The sequence below is a fragment of the Antechinus flavipes genome, chromosome 1 (genome assembly GCF_016432865.1).
Source record: "Antechinus flavipes isolate AdamAnt ecotype Samford, QLD, Australia chromosome 1, AdamAnt_v2, whole genome shotgun sequence".
Classification (NCBI taxonomy): domain Eukaryota; kingdom Metazoa; phylum Chordata; class Mammalia; order Dasyuromorphia; family Dasyuridae; genus Antechinus; species Antechinus flavipes.
This window is the reverse complement of record NC_067398.1, coordinates 323,001,765-323,024,933: the sequence shown is the minus strand read 5'-3', so window position 1 is coordinate 323,024,933 and position 23,169 is coordinate 323,001,765. Positions and strand designations below refer to the sequence as shown.

Here is a 23,169-nt window from a genome sequence, read left to right as displayed (position 1 = left end):
TGTATATGCAAATATTAACTGACATATGTACATATGTACATATCTCTCTGTCTCTGTCTCGATAGATAGATGGATGGATAGAAAGATATAAAAAGATAGAGGTATATAGATTTATAGATATCCCTAATCTTTCTCCTGAACTCCAATCATGCATCATAAACTATCTACTGGACATGTATTTTTGGATGTTACAAAATCTTTTTAAGCATATCTATAGGTATCATCCCATCAAAATCAATCGCTCCTCCAAACTTATATTTTGATTAGCATGCCCCCATTCAAGCAGGTCTTGTGGATTCCTCAACTGAAACATCTTCAGTATCTGTTCTTTCTCTTCACTCACATAAACACCATCCTATTTCAGACTCTTATCATCTTAGAGTAGTTTGGACTTTTTAAAGAGCATCTTAATTGGTCTTCTCTTCTATGAAACTCTCCTTTCTCCAGTTCATCTTCCACTAATCTAAAATTCTGATTTCACCATTTCACTCTTTAAGTGCAAAAAGCTTTAGTAGATGGCCATTGCGTTTAGAATAAGATATAGAAACCTCATTCAGCATGAGTCATTTAAAACATGCTGCCTTCTAGTAGCCACCAACCTTTTCAAATTCTTATTTTCTAGCAAAACTATAATATTAACTATTCCTTAAACCTGATTGTCCAACTGCACAATCTGTCCACTGTGACTGAAATAAAATAATCTCCCTTTCTTCATTCCATTCTCTAAGGATCATTTTTTCCCTTCAAGGCTCAGCTCAGGTGGCTCCTTCTTTATGAAACCTTTCTGGATTTCCTTATTTGTTATTTTTCTCTCTCTCTCTCCTCAACTTGCCTAGTATCATACTTATTAAAGTTTAGGCTTCCTTTTGTGTCTATATCCTCCAGTACGGGAATAGTGCATTGTATACAGATTGGTGTTTAGTAAAAGTTTTTTAACTGAATTTTTATTCAGTTCAGATATAATTTTTGGTGTCAGTATGGTAGATACAGGGTAGATTATAAATTCCTTAAAAGTATATTTGTATCTCCCAAAGTGACTAGCACAGTGCTAACGATATGGTAAGATCAACAAAAATTTCCTAAATTAAATTAAACAGATCAACAGATTTAAGCCTAAAAGCCTCACATTCAGCTATTTTCTAAACTTCATTAACATTTTATTAGTCTTATTTTCAGTTTTTAAAAACAAAAAGTCTTTCACTAAGTTCCTATTCTGATGCTTCATCATGGCATGAAGATTTCCCAGAGATGCAAAAAGTCATACCCCCTCCAAAATTCATGCTCTGAGGGATCTACAAGCTAGAAAAGCTTTGGTTGAGTATGAGCCTAAGAATGAGATCATGACTTTGCTATTCAGTGAACTTTAGCTAAACTTTAAAGCTTAGCTAAATTCAGACAGACTCATTACCAAAAGAGTGTCCATAAAGTGATTACTTTTTTGGCAACAATCATCTATTAAGAAAGTGAAAGATTGTGATTTGCAGGGTATGTGTAGATTAATAGGTAACACAAAATACACATGAACATTGTAGGACACCATGGTAGTAATAATCATAACTTGAGTGACCAGGTACTTTCACAAACAAAAATCAAACAACTTAAAGAACAGGGAATCACTATTTTTTGGGTCAAGTCAAAAAAGTAGTTTGGAACATGGTCCACATGTAGATGTTTGAAAATTTTAACAATAGATGATTATGCCTTTCCTGGCAAATGCTATATAACCAAATGAATTTTTATATAATAATTTGAACCCTCTAAGAGTCCCCAGGAAACTCTCCAAGATGTAAAATCGTTGTCATTCTGAATTAGCCAGAGATCTCCCCATACTGTGAAATTACAGATCCATACCAAAATAATAATAAATATGACAAATAGCACTGATGCTTATCACTTAAACCAAATTCCTTGAATTCTTAGAATTATCTATAAAATATTCTAGGTTAATAAAAACCAGGCAAATGACAGGTAAAGTTGCTGACACCAAGGATTCATACCTCTCTAATAACTTTCTGTTTTATATAGATTCATCTGATTGTCTCTCAATTAGTCAGAATGTAACAATCACAGAGCATCCAGTATTACAAGCACTGTTTTTAAAAAGTGGAAGTTCTTATTACTAATCAAAGATGAAACCTTTCAGTATTGTTTCAGCTGTTAAATGAACAAAAAAAAAAAATCAATCACTGCAATATAAGACTAGGCCAAAACTATACATTTCAATATGATAGAGAATTTCAATATGATAACTATAAAATTAATTCTTAAGTTGTAAATGTTTGGTTCCCAGAGAACTGGGTAGCCTACTCTAGTCTGCTGTAACAGTCCAAATATTCAGCATCCTCAACAGCCCTCTTTGGCATACCTTGTCAAACAAACATATAGTAATAGGTACCACAATATATGACTTTTAAAATACCAAAGAAATCTTTAGCTTTTACTTTCTTCCCTTAGAATTTCGTTGATTTGGGTTTTTGTTTGTTTGTTTGTTTGTTTCATTTTTTTTTTTTAATGAGCAAGGCAATCTTGAGATGAGCTCTGTATTCCTATAAGGCTTGGTAGTAGTCACACTGCATTAAGCTTACATGGAAAGATGCCACAGTGCATGAGGAAATAGTTAATCGAAAAAGAAAAGGGGAAAATTCCGATTTTCTGTTGTTCAGATGTGAAATGCTTTTTGAGTGGTAATTTAAACCCAAGATAAATGGAATTTCATTATTTTGCTTATAATTCTGCTTTCAGGATTGAATCACAAATGCTACCACATAACAGGGGATTACACCTTCACATATTTTTCACTTTTCCTGACTGAATAAAGTTTGTAGAATCACAGAGGTCATCTAGTTGAATAGAAGTCAAAGACAGTTTAATCCTAAACTTTAGATTACCATATACATTCCTCACTGCTTTCCAAAATTTAATGCTTTGATCAATGACACTCAAACACCTCTTAAGTAATAAAATATATCTTATTAATTAGAGGTGATTCATTCTCTGTAACTTATAGATGGAAAACTCCAGCCAAGCATAAAACTACCAAGGAATCAATTCAATGATTGTCTCTGATGTCAGCATAGGATTACTCTATACAAAAGAGCATCTGAACTTTCACTAAAAGAAACCATCCTATTTTTTTTTTATTTAAAGACAACTGCCTCAAAGGCAAGCCTTTATTTTCTTGGGTTGATATGATCTATTTTGCTGCCCTTTATAGAAGCTGAATTGTGCTGCTTTGAATTCATTTTCAAATCTAGAAACATGTACATATACACTATCCACTTTATTCTCAGACTTTGAATGAGGATGATCAATACAAAGCATTTACAATGGCAACAAACCCCACAGTTAAATCCAAATGTCGGTATGAAGTTATATTAAGGGTCTATCCTAGATGCTTGTCATTGCTGTTAAGTAGTTTTAGTCATGTTTAACTCTCACTGAGGACCCTTTCTCCCTTCCAGGCCCAATTGGGTTTTCTTGGCAAAGACACTAGAGTTGTTTGTCATTTCCTTCTCCAACTCATTTTAGAGATGAGAAGCTGAGGCTAATAGAGTTAAGTGATTTGCCCAAGGTCATATAGTTAGTATTTGAGGTCATATTTGACTCTAGAGCTGACACTCTATCCACTGTGCCATCTAGCTTCTAGATGCTAGAGAATTTTTTTTTGGTCCGAATTGCTGACATTTTTGATGTAGGGAATTTGCAGTGAGGACAATTCCAGTCAAGAAATTAGTTCAACAAGCTGTTATTAAAGTTATAGTTTCAAACAGTTTTCTAAAGTTCATAACCTGATAATGGTTAAGTGCTTTGCCCAGGATCATGCGACTAGTATATTTAAGAAAAAGGATTTGAACTTAGGTCTTGTTGACTCATATTGCCTCTAGAAAAAAGACAGAAAGAAAGTAATGAAGGGAGGAAGAAAGGAAGAAGAGAGAGAGAGGGAGGAAGGGAAAGTGGGAAGAAGGAAGGGAAAGAAAGGGAGGGAGAGAAGGAAAGAAGAAAGACAGATGGGAGGGATAAAGGGAGGAAGAGAGGAAGGAAGGAAGGAAGGAAGGAAGGAAGGAAGGAAGGAAGGAAGGAAGGAAGGAAGGAAGGAAGGAAGGAAGGAAGGAAGGAAGGATAAATATAAATTATTTCGATACCGATGATTTGAAGTTGAAATGCACAGAAAATACTGAATAGGGTAAAGCTGACTATGTAGAATCAAGTTGATGTATCTAATTGTGGCATAGGCTTTGAGGAGATATTAAGCTCTGATAATACTTAAGTATTATGTTGATTTCTGGAAGGAAGGTAGGAAGGAAGGGAGAAAGGGAGGGAGGGAGGGAGGGAGGGAGAAAAAAGGGAGGGAGGAAGGGAAAAGGAAAGAGGGAGTGATCTTCCCAGATAGAAGCTATACTCCTTGAGGGCAGCAACTTTTGGGGGAGTAGGAGAGGGGGTCTTCATCTCCCTAGAGTATTACATGATGTATGCAATGTCTGATACAGAATAATAACTTATAAATATTAGCTAATTGATGGAATAAACAATGACAACATCTGATATTACAATCTCATAATGATGATAAGTTTTTGATATCCATTAACAAGGAGCTTTCATTCTCCCAGGAGAATGTGACAGGTACATAGATAAGTATCCCACAAAATAAGGAGTAAAGGTGTCAAGAAAGAGGGCAAAATGCCATAAGAAAAATCTGAATTATAATACTTTCTGTGCCCTGTATGCATCACACTTCATTAAACTATTAAACTAACTCATTGCTTAATCATCATATCTTTTAAGTTTTTTCCTAAAATTTCTTGCAGTATGATCTAATCTATCATAGTCTTTTCTCCACTTTTTTCTTTCTTTCTAAACAAACAAAGAATTCTATTCCTTAATATACATGTTACTATATACTTGCAATGTTATTTTTTATTGTTTAAAAATAAAAAACTCAAAAAATGTGTATTTCTTGTCTAACCATTCCTCAAGTTAGTTTAGAAGGTGTCATTGACTTTCACAAGTGTATTTAGCTGGGAGTGCTGGATGGATGAAGGATGACATGTATATCTGGGTAGAAACAGATGTGAGATTGGATTGTTTTGAAAGAAAATTGAGGCTGCAGCCCTCCAAAAGGCAAATCAGGAAGTTTAAAATTAAACCAGGCACAATGGCCCTAAGATGCTTTCCTTTCTTTGTAAATGAAGTGTACTGGGTGGGAGCTAAGACAACACAGTCAGCTTCTTTTTGAAGTTTCCTGGCTTTAGACATTTTGTCATAATTTTACATTGGCTAAGCTTTACTTGGGCTTTATACAAGCTAGAAAACTAAGTTTACATCCATTCAATATGCCACAAAAAAAACCTTTAAAAGAAAAAAGCCCATCTCATTTACAATAACATGTTTACATTTGGCTTTCCCTGGTGACATGAATATTAATAAATAATCATGCTATTAAAATATATCCCTTAGAGGTAACTCACTGTTCACTGGACATCTTTCTCTTTGGATAGAGCTCAAAAAACTCTATTTCAGATGCATTCAAAGGACCATTTGCAATGCAGTAGTGTTTTTATCATGGGAATTGTGAAAAAAAAATAGCAAAGCTTACCTTATTGTGTTCGTATTTGTATGGGATTTTGAGTGTGTCCATGGCTCTGATCATAGCCTGCATTGCTGTAAAGATGTTCTGATACACCAGTTTTGTGAAACCTCTTTTGTCTTCATCAGAGTAACCTGATCCATGGATAATTCTCATCTGCTTGATGAATGTACTTTTGCCACTCTCTCCTGTACCTGAAAGACAGGCAATAGCAATAGCTCATCAAACTAGAGTGCTAAGACATGGTTCCTCAAATTTAGAGAAGTCATAGTGAGCTAAAAAATATCGTATGGTTTTAAAGCCACAATGCATGCATTGTGCAGAGAGGACTGGTCTTGCCATTAAGATCCAGGTTCAAATCATGCTACTGACACTGACTGTGACCTTGAACAAGTAATGGCCTCAGCATTTGAAGCAGCAAATTAGAGTAGCTACCAGTTTGCATTGCAGGAAGGAGTGATTTACAACAATAAAGTCTTTGATAGGAACCCCTCCCAAACAACAAAACAGTAACAAAAAACCTTCCACACAATAAAGACTTAGATTAGAGAAGGATAACTTCTATTGGAGATGAAAATGCAACTATAGGGAGCTTTTGATATCTGATTTCATGAGAGATTATCTCCTCAAAACAGGCCAAAAGCTATATCAAAAACTCTTCTTTGGAGTGCAACATCATAAATTTCTTTTAAAAAACTGTTTTATCTAAGCTTTTTGTTTTCTACAACACAGAAATTTTCAGGAATACCCTCCCCTTTGACACTGACTTCTCCATTATTAAAAAAATATATATGCAAAAATAATTATCACTTAAACCTGGAATGTCCTTCCTCCTCCCCCCAAAGAAAGAAAGGGAGAGAGGGAGGGAGGGAGAAAGGGAGGAAGGAAGGAAGGAAAGAAGGAAGGAAGGAAGGAAGGAAGAAAGAGAGAGAGAGAGAGAGAGAGAGAGAGAGAGAGAGAGAGAGAGAGAGAGAGAGAGAGAAAGAAAGAAGAAAGAAAGAAAGAAAGAAAGAAAGAAAGAAAGAAAGAAAGAAAGAAAGAAAGAAAGAAAAAAAGAAAGAATAAGGAAAGAGAAGATGATAAAAGGCAGAGGAAAAAAAAGTAGAGCAATGAAAAGGGGCCTGGACTCAAAGTTGGACTATACAAAATCCTTTTGTTGACAACTTAAAAGTTCAGTGTGCCTCAGTTCCTCATGGCAACAAAAAGTAAATAAATAAATTCTGTGAAGTTAGTATAAAAAAGTTTGAGAACCATTAATACTATCAGTAACATTTTTCAAGAAACAAAGTAAAACTAGTTCTCTTCCCACAAAACAAAATTTTAATAAGTCTTCCTTCTTATGTAAATTATTTGATCGGTAAGAAACAAACAGCAGGATGATTTTAGAGAGACTTTGGGAGGCCTACATGAACTGATGCTAAGTGAAATGAGCAGAACCAGGAGATCATTATACAAGGCAACAAGAAAACTATTTGACAATCAATTCTGATGGCCATGGCTCTCTTCAACATTGAGATGATTCAAACCCATTCCACTTGTACAGTGATGAAAAGAGGCAACTACACCCAGAGAGAGAACCGGGGGAGAGTGTGGAACCCAGCATAGCATTCTCACTCTCTCTCTGTTGTTATTTGCTTGCATTCTGTTTTCTTTCTCAGTTTTTCTTTTTCTTACTTCTTGATCTGATTTTTCTTGTTATCTCAAGATAACTGTATAAATATGTATACATATATTGGATCTAACATGCATTTTAACATATTTAACATATATTGGACTACTTGCTAGCTAGGGAGAGGGTGGGGAAAAGAGGGAAAAATTTGGAACAAAAGGTTATGCAAAGGTCAAAGTTGGAAAAATTCCATGCATATGCTTTGTAAATAAAAAGCTTTAATAAAAAAATTAGCTAAAAATTATTTGAAATAATTTAGACCATTAAGACAGAATTTGGATCCAGAACCTATGCTAAAGGCCTCCTTTTAGTAAACTAATTAATCCCTAGATTCTAAAAAGTTATTTCAGCAGAAATATGCAAATCCCAATAAATAAAATAAAATAAATTACATATGAAAAACAAACAGAAACTTGAGCAAGTAGAGATGGGGGAAGTAAGCATCCATCGGATGCTTCATGGAGGAGGTGGAACCAGAGTTGGCATTTTTTAAAAGAATGAAGAGACTTGGACAGAACATAAGGATTTATTTCAGGCATGAGAGATGGTGTGAAAAAAGGCAGATAGATCAAAGGATCATAAATGCAGAGCTGAAAAGTACCCCAAAAGTTATCTATTTCAATTCCCCTCATATTACAGAGGAGAAAATTGAGGTATGTGGAATCAAACAACGCCCAAAGACACACAAATATTAGGAATTATGCATTGAGGAGGTCATCTACCTCCAGAAGAAGTGCTCTTGAATGAAGACTCATTCTTAATTCCTAAGCATCTCACCACAAATCATAAGGAAAATTTTTCCTGTGATGGAGTAAACCAGATCTCTTAGAATTACTCCACAAAGACCTAACTAATCAAGGGATCTTGACCTCCAAGGATATGAGAATGTACCTTCTTTGCAAAAGTAGGAGACTATATAGATATGGAACATTGCATTTAATTAATTAATTTTATCTTTTCCCCATATTTTGGTTAGTTTTATTGAACTTCTTATTTCTTGCCCCATTTAAAAAATTCTTGGCTATAAGATGCTCTGGAAAATAAAAGGAGAGGGAGAAGGGAAAAGTTACACCGAGGAAAGAAAGTTATGTAAAAATAAGATATCAGTAAAATTTACTATCAAAAAAAGTATCCATGGTAAAAATTATTGGAAGGACTCAGGAATTATTTTATGGAACTGAGGATATCATCCTTCTGGTTCTGCCCTCTTTTCTCATAGGGAATGATATTATTAGAGACATCCTTGCAATGACTATCTGCAAAATCAGGCTTCTATCAGTCTATTAGTCAGTAACATAAAAGCTGCTGCCCTGGAGAGTGAGAGCATTGATACCAGTGCTACCTTTGTACCAGTCACAGTCCTGACCAAAGTCCCTCACAAGTATCAGGTGCTCCTTACAATGGGTGGACGGACATTCCCATCACCATCTCTCTGTGTCATCACAAAAGGGGAGTTAGTACCACCATCCCTGACCTTCACTGGCATTGTTCCCCTTATACTACATTTTATTTCCCATCTCCATGGCTTCACAGACTGTCCCTCATGCCTGGAACATGTTTCCTGATCATATCTACATTTTGGAATCCTTTGTTCCATTTCCTACTGAACATCTAGTAATTCCTCTAATTCATCATGGCTCACTTCTTAAATCCTTATACAATCTCTCTTTTAAGATCGCTACTCTATTGACACTGCATTCATAAAAGATACCACGAATCTCAATTGCTAAGTCCACCAGCCTTTTCAAAATCCTTTTTCTTGACTGTTCTAAAGTTTTTATCACTGTTGACTAATCTTTTTTTTTAGATATTTTCTCCTTTGGCTTCTATGACACTGGAGTTTCCTGCTTCCCTTCCTATTCATGTTAATCTTCTTTCTCACACTACTTTAGTAAATAATCATCTATCTCCTAACCTATAAGACACTATCCAAGACTCTATTCTATATACTCTTCTCTTTTTATACTCTTTTCCTATACTTCTTATCCCCTATGATCATCTGTGTGCTTATCATTCTCAAATCTACATATCCATCCTTGATACCTCTCCAGAACTATAATTCCTTTATATCACTAAATGCTCACTAGACATGTCTCATTACCAGTTCAAATTTAATGTTACGTGGAACTGATTTATCATCTTTTCCATCCAACTCATCTGTTCCATTAAATTTTGCCATGCCTGTAGAAAAATACCACTATCTTCCCAATCACTCAAGTTCATAACCTTGTCATCATTCTTGTCACTTCCCTCTTCTTCCTCATTTCCATATTCAATCAGTTGCCAAATCTGTTTAGTTCTGCCTTTTCAATATCTTTTCTATTCATCCTTTCCTCCTCCCCTATCCTCCACCCCCACTCCTACAGTTGCCTCAAGGTCAAGCCTTTAGCTTCTCCCACCTGGACTATTGTAATATTCTCCTAATTAATCTTCCTTTTTTCAATAGCCATTCCCCATGCCTACAATTCCTTCTCTCCTTATCTCTACCTCCTGGCTTCTTTAACTTTCTCCAATTCCCAGCTAACACTTCACTTCTACAGGATGCCTTTCTCAGTCCCTCTGAATGCTAGTCCCCTCTTTTTATTATTTCTAAATTATTCTGTATACAGTTTGCTCATTGTCATTTACATGCTGTCTCCTCCATTAGATTTTTGAATTCCTTGAAAGAAAGAACTGTCTTTTGCCTTTTTTTGTAGTCCTAGAACTTAGAATAGTTCCTGACAAAGAGTAGATAATTAAATTGTATTAAGCATCAACTTATCAACATGTCCAACTTCTTTTCTCATTATATATTTCCCAGAAAACAACCTTGATGCTATTTCTTGCATGCAAATTATCCTGGTGAAAATTTTCAACTTATGGTTTTGATTCAATAAGTTGTTTACACTTGTGATGGAGAGAGCCATCTGCATCCAGAAAGAGAAATGTGGGGGGACTGAATATGGATCACAACATGGCATTTTCATTTTTGTTGTTTGTTTGCTTTTTGTTTTCTTTATTTTTTTTTCCTTTTTGATAGGATTTTTCTTGTGCAGAATGATATTTGTGGAAATATGTATATAAGAATTGCATATGTTTAACATTATAATAGATTACCCATGGGGGAGGGGAGGGAACGGGGAAGGAGAGGGAAACATATAGGAACACAAGGTTTTGAAAGGGTAAACACTGAAAACTATCTTTGCATATCTTTTGAAATAAAAAGTTATTATTAAAAAAATAAAAATAGAATTTGAAAAAAGAAATAGAATATGAAAAAAGAATAGAATATGAAAAATAAAGATTGCTGTGTTCTTTGATTTGCAGGCAAACCACATTACCAGAAAACTAGTATCATTATTTAAAAGTGGGGTTTTCTGTCAGGGAGAAGCTTGGGGTTATTGAAAATGCCATTCAATCTCCCAAATGAAACCAATCCTCTTTTTAAAAAGTTTTCTTTCAATCCTGTCCAGTTCACTATCCATCTCCAGTATATAAGAGATGTCAATTAATGAATTGGCTCAAAAGACTACTCATCCAAATTCATATGAACAACATATATTTTAATACTAATTTAGTTTTTCCTATTTAGATTGTTACATTTGTCTCTTGATTTGGCTAGGGATTTCACTGAAGATTTCTTTCTTCAGTGATACATCTCTGGTATTTGGTGCTTGATGCAATAAGCAAAATGCCATATTCAAATAGTAACTGGACCTCTTTACCACCTTCCATTTGGATTCTAAGCATGATATCTTCCGTCACAGTTAAAAACACAATTAGCAATCACATGCTTGGTGTAAATAATTAGGTGTTAAAATTCATTGAGCATTATCTATTCCCTCCTTTTCAGAGGAGAGAAATTCTGATCAGATCATGAAATAAAAGACTTTTTCAGAAGCTGCCTCTGGATTGGTTTTCAAAGCTGCAGAAACTCTTATTTGCCTCCTTTGCTTTCTCTTTCCCCCTCCCCCTACTTTTAACTTTCCACAAGGTTTAATGAACAACAAATGGCTTTGTTTCCACAAACAATGTGAAAAAAGTGAAAATACCTATTGAGATTCTAAACACAGAGAAGGGAACAGAAAGTGCAGGAAGACCTTATGACCCCTGTTCTCTTAACTGTAATTTCCTCTCTTCACCTCCCTCAAATTTTCAAGAAAGGGTGGAGAGAAGAGAGGAAAAGGGAAGGAAAAGAATCATAGCATTTGTCCTAATTTCAGCTTTATTTTTTGGGTGGTTGGATTTCATTACTATCTTTATAAACAATAACTAATAAGTCAAATAAGTATTAAGAGTTTAAGTCCTCTTAAGTGACTGCAGATGTTTAAACAAACACACCATTTCTTGTACAAAAAAGGAAAAGGAAAGATGGCTGTTTCAAATTGCTATATTCAACTATTTATTATGTTGTTGTGGTTTTTTTTCCTATTACCATTCCTCTGGGAATTTCAGAGTTTCTTGAAAAAAAATTAATTCAACCATATAATGTGAAAATGACCATCTCAGTTTTGCATATGGATCTAACTAAATACTAACAGAATTAGAGGCAGATAATATATGGAAATCATGTTTTAATTTCATAATTCCAATTTTTTACATGTAATAGAAAAAAAGGACAATTTTTTCAGTGATTTTAGTTTCAACTTCCACATATCTAAAATGGGACATTGCATTCAAGACAAGTATTTTTAAAGTGTTGAGGAACTGAGATATAGAAATAAGGGTAGAGTGTTCCTCATATGAATGAGATCCAGTTATGAAAACTAACAGAAAAGCATCTTCACTTCCTCTGTGTATTTGAATATAGTACTTATAGTCAACAAAAACCAGGATTTCAATCCAGTATATGATACTTATTAGCTGTAGGCCACGGTTAAGTCATCTAACTTCTCTCAGTCTCAGTTTCTTAATCTATAAATTGGGGTAACAATGGCATTCCAATGAAGTTTTTTTTCAAAAGAATATGTATAAGATGCTATGAAAACCTTAAAACATTATATAAAAATCAGATATCATTTCTATTGTTGTCATGTGTTTCCCTTACTCTGCCCCTTTCCTTTAAGTATATGTAAAAAGGCATTCAAATTATCTTCCTTAAACAGAGTCTAGGGCTTTGGTGTTCCAACACTATATGAAAAATCAATCAGTAAATCCAAATCACAATAAGATTTTTGCCATAATGAAAGCCAAAGTAATTCTAATACATTGTCATCATTGTGAGATTGAAGAAAGGGAATTGGATGATTATCCCTCCTGCCAGTATTACCTGAGCAAGGTTTGAGTTCCATGCCATTCAACAAAATAACAGTAATAGGCAAAATGGAATTTTTCTTGGCTCCTCTTATATTTAAATAATAATTAGATATGAAATCAAAGATGGGGAGAAGGGATAGGGGACAAAAGGGAAGGAAGGCAGGGAGGGAGGGAAGAAAAAAGAGAGAGAAGAAAAAAGGAGGAAAGAAAGAAAAGAAAAAAGGAGGAAAGAAAGAAAAGAAAAAAGGAAAGAAGGAAGGAAGGAAGGAAGAGAGGGAAGGGGAGGAAGGAAGAGAGGGAGGGAAGGAGAAGGAGGAAAGGAAGGGAAGGAGGGAAAGAGGGGAGGGAAGGAGGGAGAAAGGAGGGAGGGAAGTAGGGAGGGAAATGAAAGGAGGGAAGGAAGAGAGGAAGGAAGTGAGGAAAGAAAAGAAAGGAGGAAGGAAGGGAGGAAAGAAAGAAGGGAAGAAGGAAGGGAGAAAGGAAGGAAGGAAGAAGGAAGGGAGAAAGGAAGGAAGGAAGAAGGGAGGGAGGGAAGGAGGAAAGGAAGGAGGAAGGGAGAAGAAAGGAGGGAGGAAAGGAGGGACGGAGAGGAAAGGAGGGAGGGAAGAAATAGGGATTGAATATACTGTATCTACTCTTCCTTTTCATGAAAATTTGTGTCTAGTCATTGGAGGATTGACACTGTGATGTGAAAGTATTGCCTGCAACATACCCTGGTCATATGATGATGGACAAATTGAGGCCTAAGGATATTCTATGAGTCTATTAACATCAGTGAATGGAATTCCCACACTAAAATCGCACATCCAGAACAAAACAAACAAAATCTTCTCTTAGTGTGTGCCTATATTTCCTTCATAAATGGGAGATGGGAGTTGAGAATTCTGTCCAGCCTCCTATCTCCTGGCTTCCTTCAAGTCTCAGCTACAATTCCATTTTCTGGAGTAAGTCTTTCTTAATTCCCCTTTAATGTTAGTGCCTTCCCTCTAACATTATCTCCAATTTATCCTGTATGTATTTTGTAGGTACATAGTTATTTGTGGGTTGTCTCCCTCATTCGAGTGGGAGCTCTTTGAGAGAAGGGACTATTTTTGCTTTTTTTGTATCCCTAGTGTTTTACATATCTTTCAAATAATATTAGTAAGAGTAGTAACCATTCAATTATTGAGTTTATTTGGTTTAAAAAAAAAAAAAAAGACTAGACAGAATCTAGTTTTCAAGAAGCTGTGCGTCCTAACAAAACAAAAACTTTTTGCAAAGCTTGTGTGATTGGTCTAAGATTTTAAGAAATTTCTAAAAGATGTTCTCTTCCCTCCCACTCCCTCCTTCTTCCTCATGTTTTGTTGATTGTCTAGATTTAAGAAAATAATGGATAAAAAGTTAATAACATGGATTAAACATAAAAGTGTGTTTTGAATGTTTTCAGAGAGCTGATGGTTAACGGTTTATCAATCCACCCCTGCCTGCACTATCCATCTGCATTGTCTCCCTAAAATATATGTACCTAAGAGTCAGTTCTATGGGTTGTCCATATTCCTATGCATCAGAATTTAGATTAACAAATTCCTTCACTTAGTTTTTCATCTGAGAATAGTTCAAACAATTCACCTTCAGAAAACTCTACATGGTACTCAAGTTTGATACAAGTAGCAGAACGTCATTTGTAATCAAGAATATCTGGAGAATCTCACCTTCTAAGAAATTCTTTCATTTGGACTCTGTGCTGGACAACCTGATCTAAAAATTTCTACAACACTTGTAGTTATAGAGTATTTATCATAATTTGGGCCCTAAAGAGAAAACACTTTTGTGTATACATGAAGTTAGGATAACCATTGAAAGAGTCCTTATCCCTCAATCATTTGTTTATTTCACCTTTGTCACTCCAATTAAAGCATTGTTTGTATTGGTGAATTGAAAAAGAAAAATAATTCAGCTTCCTTTTATCTGCTAATGAATGTTTTCTAGCATGAAAACTAAAGTATTCGACTTAAAAATATCGTAGGGGTTAAGTTCTATGTATTTCTTTCCCATATCTGCTAAATAGTCAATTTTCTCATTTCATTTTTACCATCTCTTCAACTTGAGTGTCTATGACAGTTTGGCTATTTTTTCATTAGTTTAGCTTTTTTAAAAATATAATTTCATGGGTTATTATGTATCTTTCAAGAAAAGAATGAAGGAAATGGAAGGGAGAAATAACAGCAAAGAAGATCCCAGTGTACTACAGGGCTATTAAAATAAAAGAACTATGATATAAAGTTTGGCAGAGGTCTATATAGGTTCTACTTCATTTAGCCATCGATGCAAGAAGCAATAATTTTGTCACAGCAAAGTAAATGACTCATGGAGTCTTCAATACTCGATCCCAGTTGGATTCGATCTTCCAGCTATAAAATTATATAAGTCTCTGAGAACCTCTTTATGTACTGACCTGTACAATTCACTACTCCAATATGTAGATTATTCTTTTATTCAAAGCTAGATCATAAAATCTTAAAAGATTTCTAAAGAATGAGAATCAATTCTATCTTAGACGTCTATGTTTAATTCAATGCTGTACACATAAAAAGCAGTCAATGGAAACTTGCCTACAGATTATCAAATGCAACCCAACTACTAAAGAATAAAGGCATACACAGATATTTTCTATTCTATCTATCAGGCATCCCCTTGCAATCTTAAAAACATAACAAATCTAGTTTAACAATAGTTTAATATTTTAAGTTCAAAAGCAAGTTTCTTTCAAGGATCTGCTAGCTTAACACTTTTCCCATGACCTATTTAACTTGACTTTGACTATACTGAACTTTCCCCTGATCAAACTTAGATTTTGTTGGAGCAAATAAAAAAAAAAATGAAAGGACCTCTAGAGCCACCTATCCGCAGAGATTATCCCACATGGCTGGATTGCTTTCCCTCCTCCATTTCTGCCTTTTAGACTCCCAAGTTCCCTTCAAGGTTCGAATCATGTGCCACCACCTAGGAAAAGTCTTGCTCCCATTTGTTAGTAATACCACCTCTCCCTAAGGGTGCTTTATATACTGTGATGGTACTTAAACTCACCTATGTATATATTTTTTTCTCTTTAATAAAATGAATGTTTCTTATAGGCAACTGTTTGGTTTATATCTTTTTTTTTTTCTTAAATCCCAACAGTATACTAGATGTTTATTATTGTTTTTACAGGTGAATGGAAAATGCCAAGCAAGTAGAAGAATTCAGCACCCTTTTTTCTGCTAATCAATCTTTTCTACCATGGAGAAAAATATGTTCAACTTTAGAAATTGGTGAATTAGCTTCGGTATATCTTTCTTTTACTGAGCAGAACAATATTTTCATTTATTTTTACAATCTGTTCATGTTGAACAGAAGACATTCTTTAGCACAACATGAAAAGCAGTAGTTCCTATGTCAGATAAAACCAATTATGTTTCCTCAGCTGACATACAAAGTTTAATGAGACTTCCATTATGCTTTATCTTCAAAAGAAAGTAGAACTTTCCACTAGTAGCAAGTTTTGTGGATCGGGTTATGTCTAATCTCTCAAAGCAAAGGGCAATGAAAGGCACCAATAACTCTAGAGCCACAAAGGGAATATTAAACTAATGTTCCCCATGCCTTTGCGAAAATGAAATAGATCAAACTAATTTACATAAAATGGAGAAAGAAACACACCTTGTTTCCAAAGTTGCACATTTCTGCCATAAAATTGTCAAATAACTTTAAAAGGCAAAGCAAACACACACTCGGGGAAAGTCCCATAAAAACTAATGCATCCTTTTAGGCAAATTTCTTTGGAAAGCAAGGCAAATAGCTTTCCCCAGGGAAATCATATGTATCTCCAAGTTCTGAGGTTTAACACCTCTGCCTTCTCTAATTCAACCCTAATTGAAGCACCTAGTAATAATGCTACACAATAATCACTTCATCTAGAGAGAAACTATCTAAAGCACCTAACTGCTTTGGAAAGAAGTTGTATTCTTTGTTTTTTTCTTCCACTCATCTTCCCAGGACAAAGCAGTAAAACATGATGTAATGAAAAAAGGAATCTGGGATAGGATGAAGAAGACCTAGGTTATAATCCTGACAAATCATTTTTTTGCCTCTGATTTTGGGAAAATCACAATTTCTCAGTGCCTCTCTTTCCTCATCTGTAAAATGGGGACAATGATGCAGGAAATGTTATGAAAATCAGATAAGAAAATGTATGTGAAAAGCCTTTGAAAACTTTAAAATGCTACATAAACATAAGTCATTATTCATCACTTTTTCATTAGAACAAAATATCAGGTTTAAAAATGAAGCTAGTTTGTTGTTGTTTTTTTAATCACTTGATGTTATTAGCTTACTGTGAAAAATACTGATGTTATTAATATCTCCAATTTGCAAAAAGAAAGGAAAAAAAGTTTCCCAAGACACTTTCCATAGAAGCATCAAGCAGTAATAGACTCAAAAGCTAGTTTAGTCTTCAAACCTCCTGGAAGTATTACAATAAATTGCATGTCAGTTTAAAAATAGGTTAGGAACAAAATCTATCAAGATTATAAATCACATACTGAACTTTAATTAAGCTCACTAAGTTTATTCCAGTAGAATAAAGATGGCAAAATTGTAGTATGAATTCTTAGCAATTCCAAAGTCCAAATCCAGGACTATATCTAATTTCCCCCCAAGTTTCACCTGTACTGAGTACAAAGGGAAATTTTAATCAGGAATTTTCTTCCCTACTCCAAAAAACCTTTAAAAAAAATGTATATAAAACTCCATAGATCACCTGCTTTTAGTAATCTGTTTTTCTTTTTTCTCTAAGCAGTCTGCTTTCTCTGCAATACCCTACAAAAAGGCCACCATTCTTTGTTTGGGACATCACAGTGTGCTACCATGGAAATAACTGTGATATCACCAATTTGGCATTCAAATTCCCATATTGGGTCAAATGGAAAGAAATAGGTTTTGATATGGCACATGAAGATCAACTGAAAGAATGGGAAATTTCAGACTGGACAAGACTAAGGGCAACCAAATAGTATTTGAAGGATTATCATATGAAAAAGGAACTAGATGAGCAGCCAGGTTGTACAGTGAATCAGATCGTGGACCTAGTTTCAGAAAGACCTAATTTCAAATCTTACTCCAGATACTTAATGGCTGTGCAATACCGGGCAAATCATTTAACCTTTCTACCTCAGTTTCTTCATATGTAAATGAAAATCCTAATACCACATACTTCCCAGGGATATCGTGAGAATCAAAAAGAAAAAATATTTTTTCCTTTTTTTTCTCAGCCCTTTCATGTCCTTCATAATATCAGCCCTTTTTCTTTGTTTTTCTCCCTCCTTTTCGTTTTTCCCCTCTCCTTAAGACAACAAACATTATAATATAAGGTATACATATACAATCATTTTAAATATATTTTCTTATTAATGATGTTATAAAAGTAAAATAACAAAAGGAAAAAAAACAAAAGAAAGAAAAAAGCAAAAAAAAAAGTAAAATAAAAAGGGTATTTTGATTTGCATTCACTCTCCATCGTTCTTTCTTAAGATATGGATGGCATTTTCCATTTCAAGTCTATTGGAATTGTTTTGAATCACTATGTTTCTGAGAAGAGTTAAGTCTATGATAGTTGATCATTACCCAGTGCTGCTGTTATTATATATAATGTTCTCCTGGTTCTACTCATTTCACTCAGCATCAGTTCATATAAATCTCTCCAGATTTTTCTGAAATCCTCCTACTTATTTTTTCTTATAGGACAACAGTATTCCATTACATCCAAATCCCACAACTTGTTCAGCCACTCCCCAATTGATGGGCATCCCATCAATTTCCAATTCCTTGTCACCACAAAAAGAGCTGCTGCAAATATTTTTGCACGTGTGGGTCCTTTCCTCTTTTTATGCTCTCTTGGGGAATACAGAATTTCTGATAGCAATTCTGGACCAAAGGATCTAAGTTTTATAGACCTTTGGGGGGAAAATATTTATAAAATGCTTTGTAAACCTTTATTATTATTGAATTTGTTTTGTTCTTCAAGGGCAAAAGTAGATGATCTGGATAAAAATTACAAAGAAGCAATTTTGATTCATACATGAAAATAGCTTTCTAGAAGCTACAATTTAACAAGAGTAAAATAGACTGCTTCTGGAGATACTAAGTTCTTCAGTACTGAAGATTTTCATAGTCTGAATGACTATCTGACAATGATACCATAGGCGGAATTCATCCCTAGTTCTAGGCTGCTTTTACATAAAAGATTTTAACGTAAGAGTTTGTCTTGAGAAAATTTAGTTTTCAACTTCAATATTTATATTTCAATATAGTTGGCTTCTTTTATAATTCCATGTATTTTATAATATAGATTTTTTTAAAGTTCATTATTCTAAGAGAAAGGGTCCATAGGCTTTGTTGGAATGCCAAAAAAGTGCTTATGAAACAAAATAAGATTACCAACCATTCCCCCAATTGATCTTTGAAATCAGATAATAATTGATTCTAATAAGACAAAAAATATCCAAAGATATTATGTTAGATAATATGTTAGGTTAAAAAATCTAAAGATAATCATTCCTCCCCACCCCATACTTTTAATACTATGACTATAGAAGTCGATTAATATTATTTGACCAAACACATAATGAGCTTTGTTCTTCTTCTTCCCACTCTTATCCTATTCTCTAGCATGCTTCAAAATGGAATGAACTGAAGCAAGTCAATAGTTTATGTTGAAAAATTTTTGTTCCCCCAGTTCAAATGGTTCTTTAGTCCTCTAGCTTTTTCTCTCAGGAAATTTCTGTTAATATTTAATCTGACCTACTACTATGCTAGAATTCTATACTTTCTCCTTGCCTACCATCACATATGGACTTCAACCTGCTCTGTCTCAGATCTAACTGATGAAACTAGGGATAAATTCCTCTTGGGGATAGTTTAAGGTTGAGATAAAAAAAATAGAATTTTTAAAAGGTCTAATACTAATTTGATTATTAGTTTCTTATTTCAATGTGTAAATTCAAGTGTGAGAACAACATTTTAAAAAATTTATGAAATAATCAGGTAGGTACTTAACATTAAATACTTTTGTCATGAGTTATTTAAAAGGGATTTATGAACATCTATTGTATGTATATCAGAGGCACAGAAAGATGTACATAAAACAAAAGAAACCATCTCTGCCCTTTAACAAATACCTTTTAAAAAAAATCCTCTATATAAGCCATTACTGAATTCACTACTCTATGAGATGAATCAAAATAGGATTTTATTTTTAAATTTCAGTCTTAATCTTACTCCTAGTAGGAAAATCTTCCTTTAGTTAATTTGATTTGAAGCTCTGAGTTCCTCAGTATGCCATCTGTAAAATAGGGATAATGCCTCTTGTCCCTTCATTGGTGGAGTTTGGAAACTACAGAAATAAACGTGTGAAGAACAGTTCTAGGATAAAAGGATCTGGGATTTCATCAACCCTCTATCCACCAATATATATGCATGAGAAAGGCCGCTGTGTACCAACCCATTCCTTCTGAACACAAATGACTTTAGTAGAGAAATTTTAAAGCATATGAAGACTATAAGATCTAACCTCAGACAGAGAGGTGAAATGGTTTACCCAGGGTACTCTTGCTTCTGTTAGAGGAAGAAAATGAATCTAGGTCTTCCTGACTGAGAGTCTAATACTCTTTACATGATATGAAGCTATCTTTATACCTTTACTTTAGTGAATAGCTTAGTGAAATATAAATTACACAAGACCCAGAACCAGAAAACAATGGCTCTTCTCTTTCCTAGTCACATGGCTTAACAAATCACTTAATAAATATCAGCTTCCTTTTTTATAAAATGTGAACAAAACTGCCTTTCCTAGCTCACAGGATAAATATAAAGATCATGTGAAATAATGTATGTTAAAGCACTTCACAAATTCAAATGTACATTTGTAATAAAGTATTTTAATTCAAATATTGATGATCACACTAATAATAATGAATCTCTAAATTTCGAAAGAATGGGAAACTGTTTAGACTTTAAGTCTTCTACTTACATTAGTTTATCACTTCAGGTATTCTAAATGAATTTATGAGTGTGAATATCACAATTTCAAATCCAAATTTTAGGTCACACAGAAAAATTGCATACTGAAAAATATGGTGGTGGAAAATTTACAATTACATTTTCTAAAAGTCCTTTCAAAATCTTAATATTAACCAATACTACCACAGGATAGAAACTGGCTTATATTAAACTCCCTGATAGATGGTTACAAATCAAATCAAGAAGAAAAATAGTCAACAAAGATTGACCCAAAATACCATTTTCCACATATGACAAGAGGTTATTTTATCTGTGCATATGAACTTTTGATAACCAAAACAATACATCTTCAATATTAAGAAAAGTTCAGAGAAAATGCCTTCTCCTCACAGTTGATTTCCATTGTCATGGGATAGTTTACCAAAATTCTCCAAATATTCCTAGTTGAAGATAGATAACATTATAGGAACTCCTCAATGAGATCTTCAGTCACTCAAAAAAGACTAACCTAGCAAATAACAGAGGAAAAACAAAGTGGATAAAGAATGCACTTTGCCCATATATATAATGGCATCCAGTACATAAGGTAGCCACATGCATTGGTACATGTATCCTATATGGGAATTAAAAAAGATAATAAAGATGAAACAATAATTGAATATTTAGATGAAAGTGAACTGCATTCAAGAAACTGAACACACTTTCAATGATCCTAATCAGATCCTCAGTACACACACACACCACAAAAACCCAAACTTTTTAACATCAATTTTCCCCAGTGATGTCATATCACTGCAGATCACAAAATTAACATTTCACAAGAATCACAACTGCAATTAACTCAAAAGGCAACAGCAATATCTATGGGAATTGGGGGGCAGAGTGGGTAAATAAGTTCCATCATATAACATCAACAATGATTCTTTCATAAGAATCACATAGTTTCTTCACTAGGAATTCTCCCTATAATTAAAATTACAGGACCAATTAAAAGAAAAAAATTCTCCACTGATGAAGATTATTGAACACTGCAGCAGAATTCAAATTCAGGTCTTTCAGACTTGTTGTGTCACATGAACAAATCATTTAATTACTCTCAGCTTTGGCTTCCTCACCCATAAAATGGAGATAATAGCACTGAGGAGCAAATGATACATATAGAGTAATTTGTACCTTAAAGAGTCATATAAATATAGCTTTTACATTATTATCACTATTATTAATTCTTTGGAAACTATAATTTGTGTAATCCTGATTTGCAAACTAGGCAAATAGATAAATGGCAAAGAAAAAGAGACAATCATGGGCCAAGAAGAAAGGAGAGGGACTGCCCATCTAACAATATCCATGGAATAGTAAAAGTCTTAGAGAAAAGCCTCCAAAGTTTTGAGTATCCATGTAAAACCTCCATGGGAGGATAATGGACAGAAATCACACAGGATAAGAAGTATGGGTGGGTAGGGTATAATCTTTTCTAATAAAGGTAGCAGAGTAACATAATAAGTAGAATGTTTAACTTAGAGTCAAGACAAATTGCAATTAAAAAACTGCCTCAATCATTTATTGTCTGATCCTGAGTAGGTAACTCACTTTTTGTTAGCTTTAGTGTCCTCTGTAAAATCAGGATAACAAGAGCAGCCAATTCACAACACTGTGAGGATCAAATGAGACAGCATATATGAAGCACGTTGATAACTATTATCATTAGAGGATTGTTGTTCAGTCCTTTTCAGTCATGTCTGACTCTTTGTGATCCTATTTTTTTGGGAAAGACACTGGAGTGATTTATCATTTCTTTTTCCAGCTCATTTTATAGATGAGAATACTGAGGCAAACAAGGTTAAGTGACATGACCAAGATCATATATCTAGTATCTAAAGTCACCTTTGAACTCAGGAACAAGAATCTCCCAGATTCCAGGTCTGGCATTCTATCCACTGTATAAACTAGCTGCCCATTAGTAGAGAGAGCACTCACTAATATAATGGTAAATTCTTATAGTACTGTCCAGTGCAAAACATGGGTAAACAAACTTCTAATGAAGCAGAGAAATACTTTAGTTGTTATTTACTATTTGCTAAAATATTAACAGAAATGACTGAAGTCATCTCCCTTTCAAGGTTAATGTGTCAGAACTTTTTTTTTCTGCTCTGACTCTTTATTGTGAACTGCCTAAAAATAATTATCTTTTGAAAGGGACTGATAGGGGAGCAATAAGGGAATTAAACTGCTGTAGCAAGAGAAAAAGTAATGTTCTAATTAACCCTTCGAATCAATGGGTTCCATACATGATGCCAGAAGTATCGTTCTAACAAATAAAGATAAGGGGAAAGTTAGAGATTTTGTGTTTGGTCAGAATGAAAGCACAAAATGATACTTAACTGAAGGAACATATTATGGAGAAAAAGGGTGACCAATTTTGTTTAATATGTTTGGCTGCTGATCTAGAAGGGCATTAAAAATCCTATTGTCTATGCAACATGTAAAGATCTAAAGGACAGGTCATCTGCATATCAGGTATTGGGACAGTTAAATATAAAATCCAAATTGGATATAAGTCTAATTTTCCAAAAGAAAAGAGTGGGGACTATGCACATATATAGACACACATATATACACACATATGTGTCTATATATGTGTATGTAT

General features: G+C 34.1%; 1 protein-coding gene across 1 annotated transcript in view; it reads right to left on the bottom strand.

Annotated features, from left to right (window-relative positions):
• Nucleotides 1-23,169, bottom strand: part of LOC127541331 (guanine nucleotide-binding protein G(q) subunit alpha) — a 394,715-nt gene that overhangs the window by 256,998 nt on the left and 114,548 nt on the right. The window contains exon 2 of the mRNA XM_051966618.1: nucleotides 5,594-5,778. Within this exon, the coding sequence (XP_051822578.1) occupies nucleotides 5,594-5,778 (185 nt within the window). The remainder of the gene's footprint in view (nucleotides 1-5,593; nucleotides 5,779-23,169) is intronic.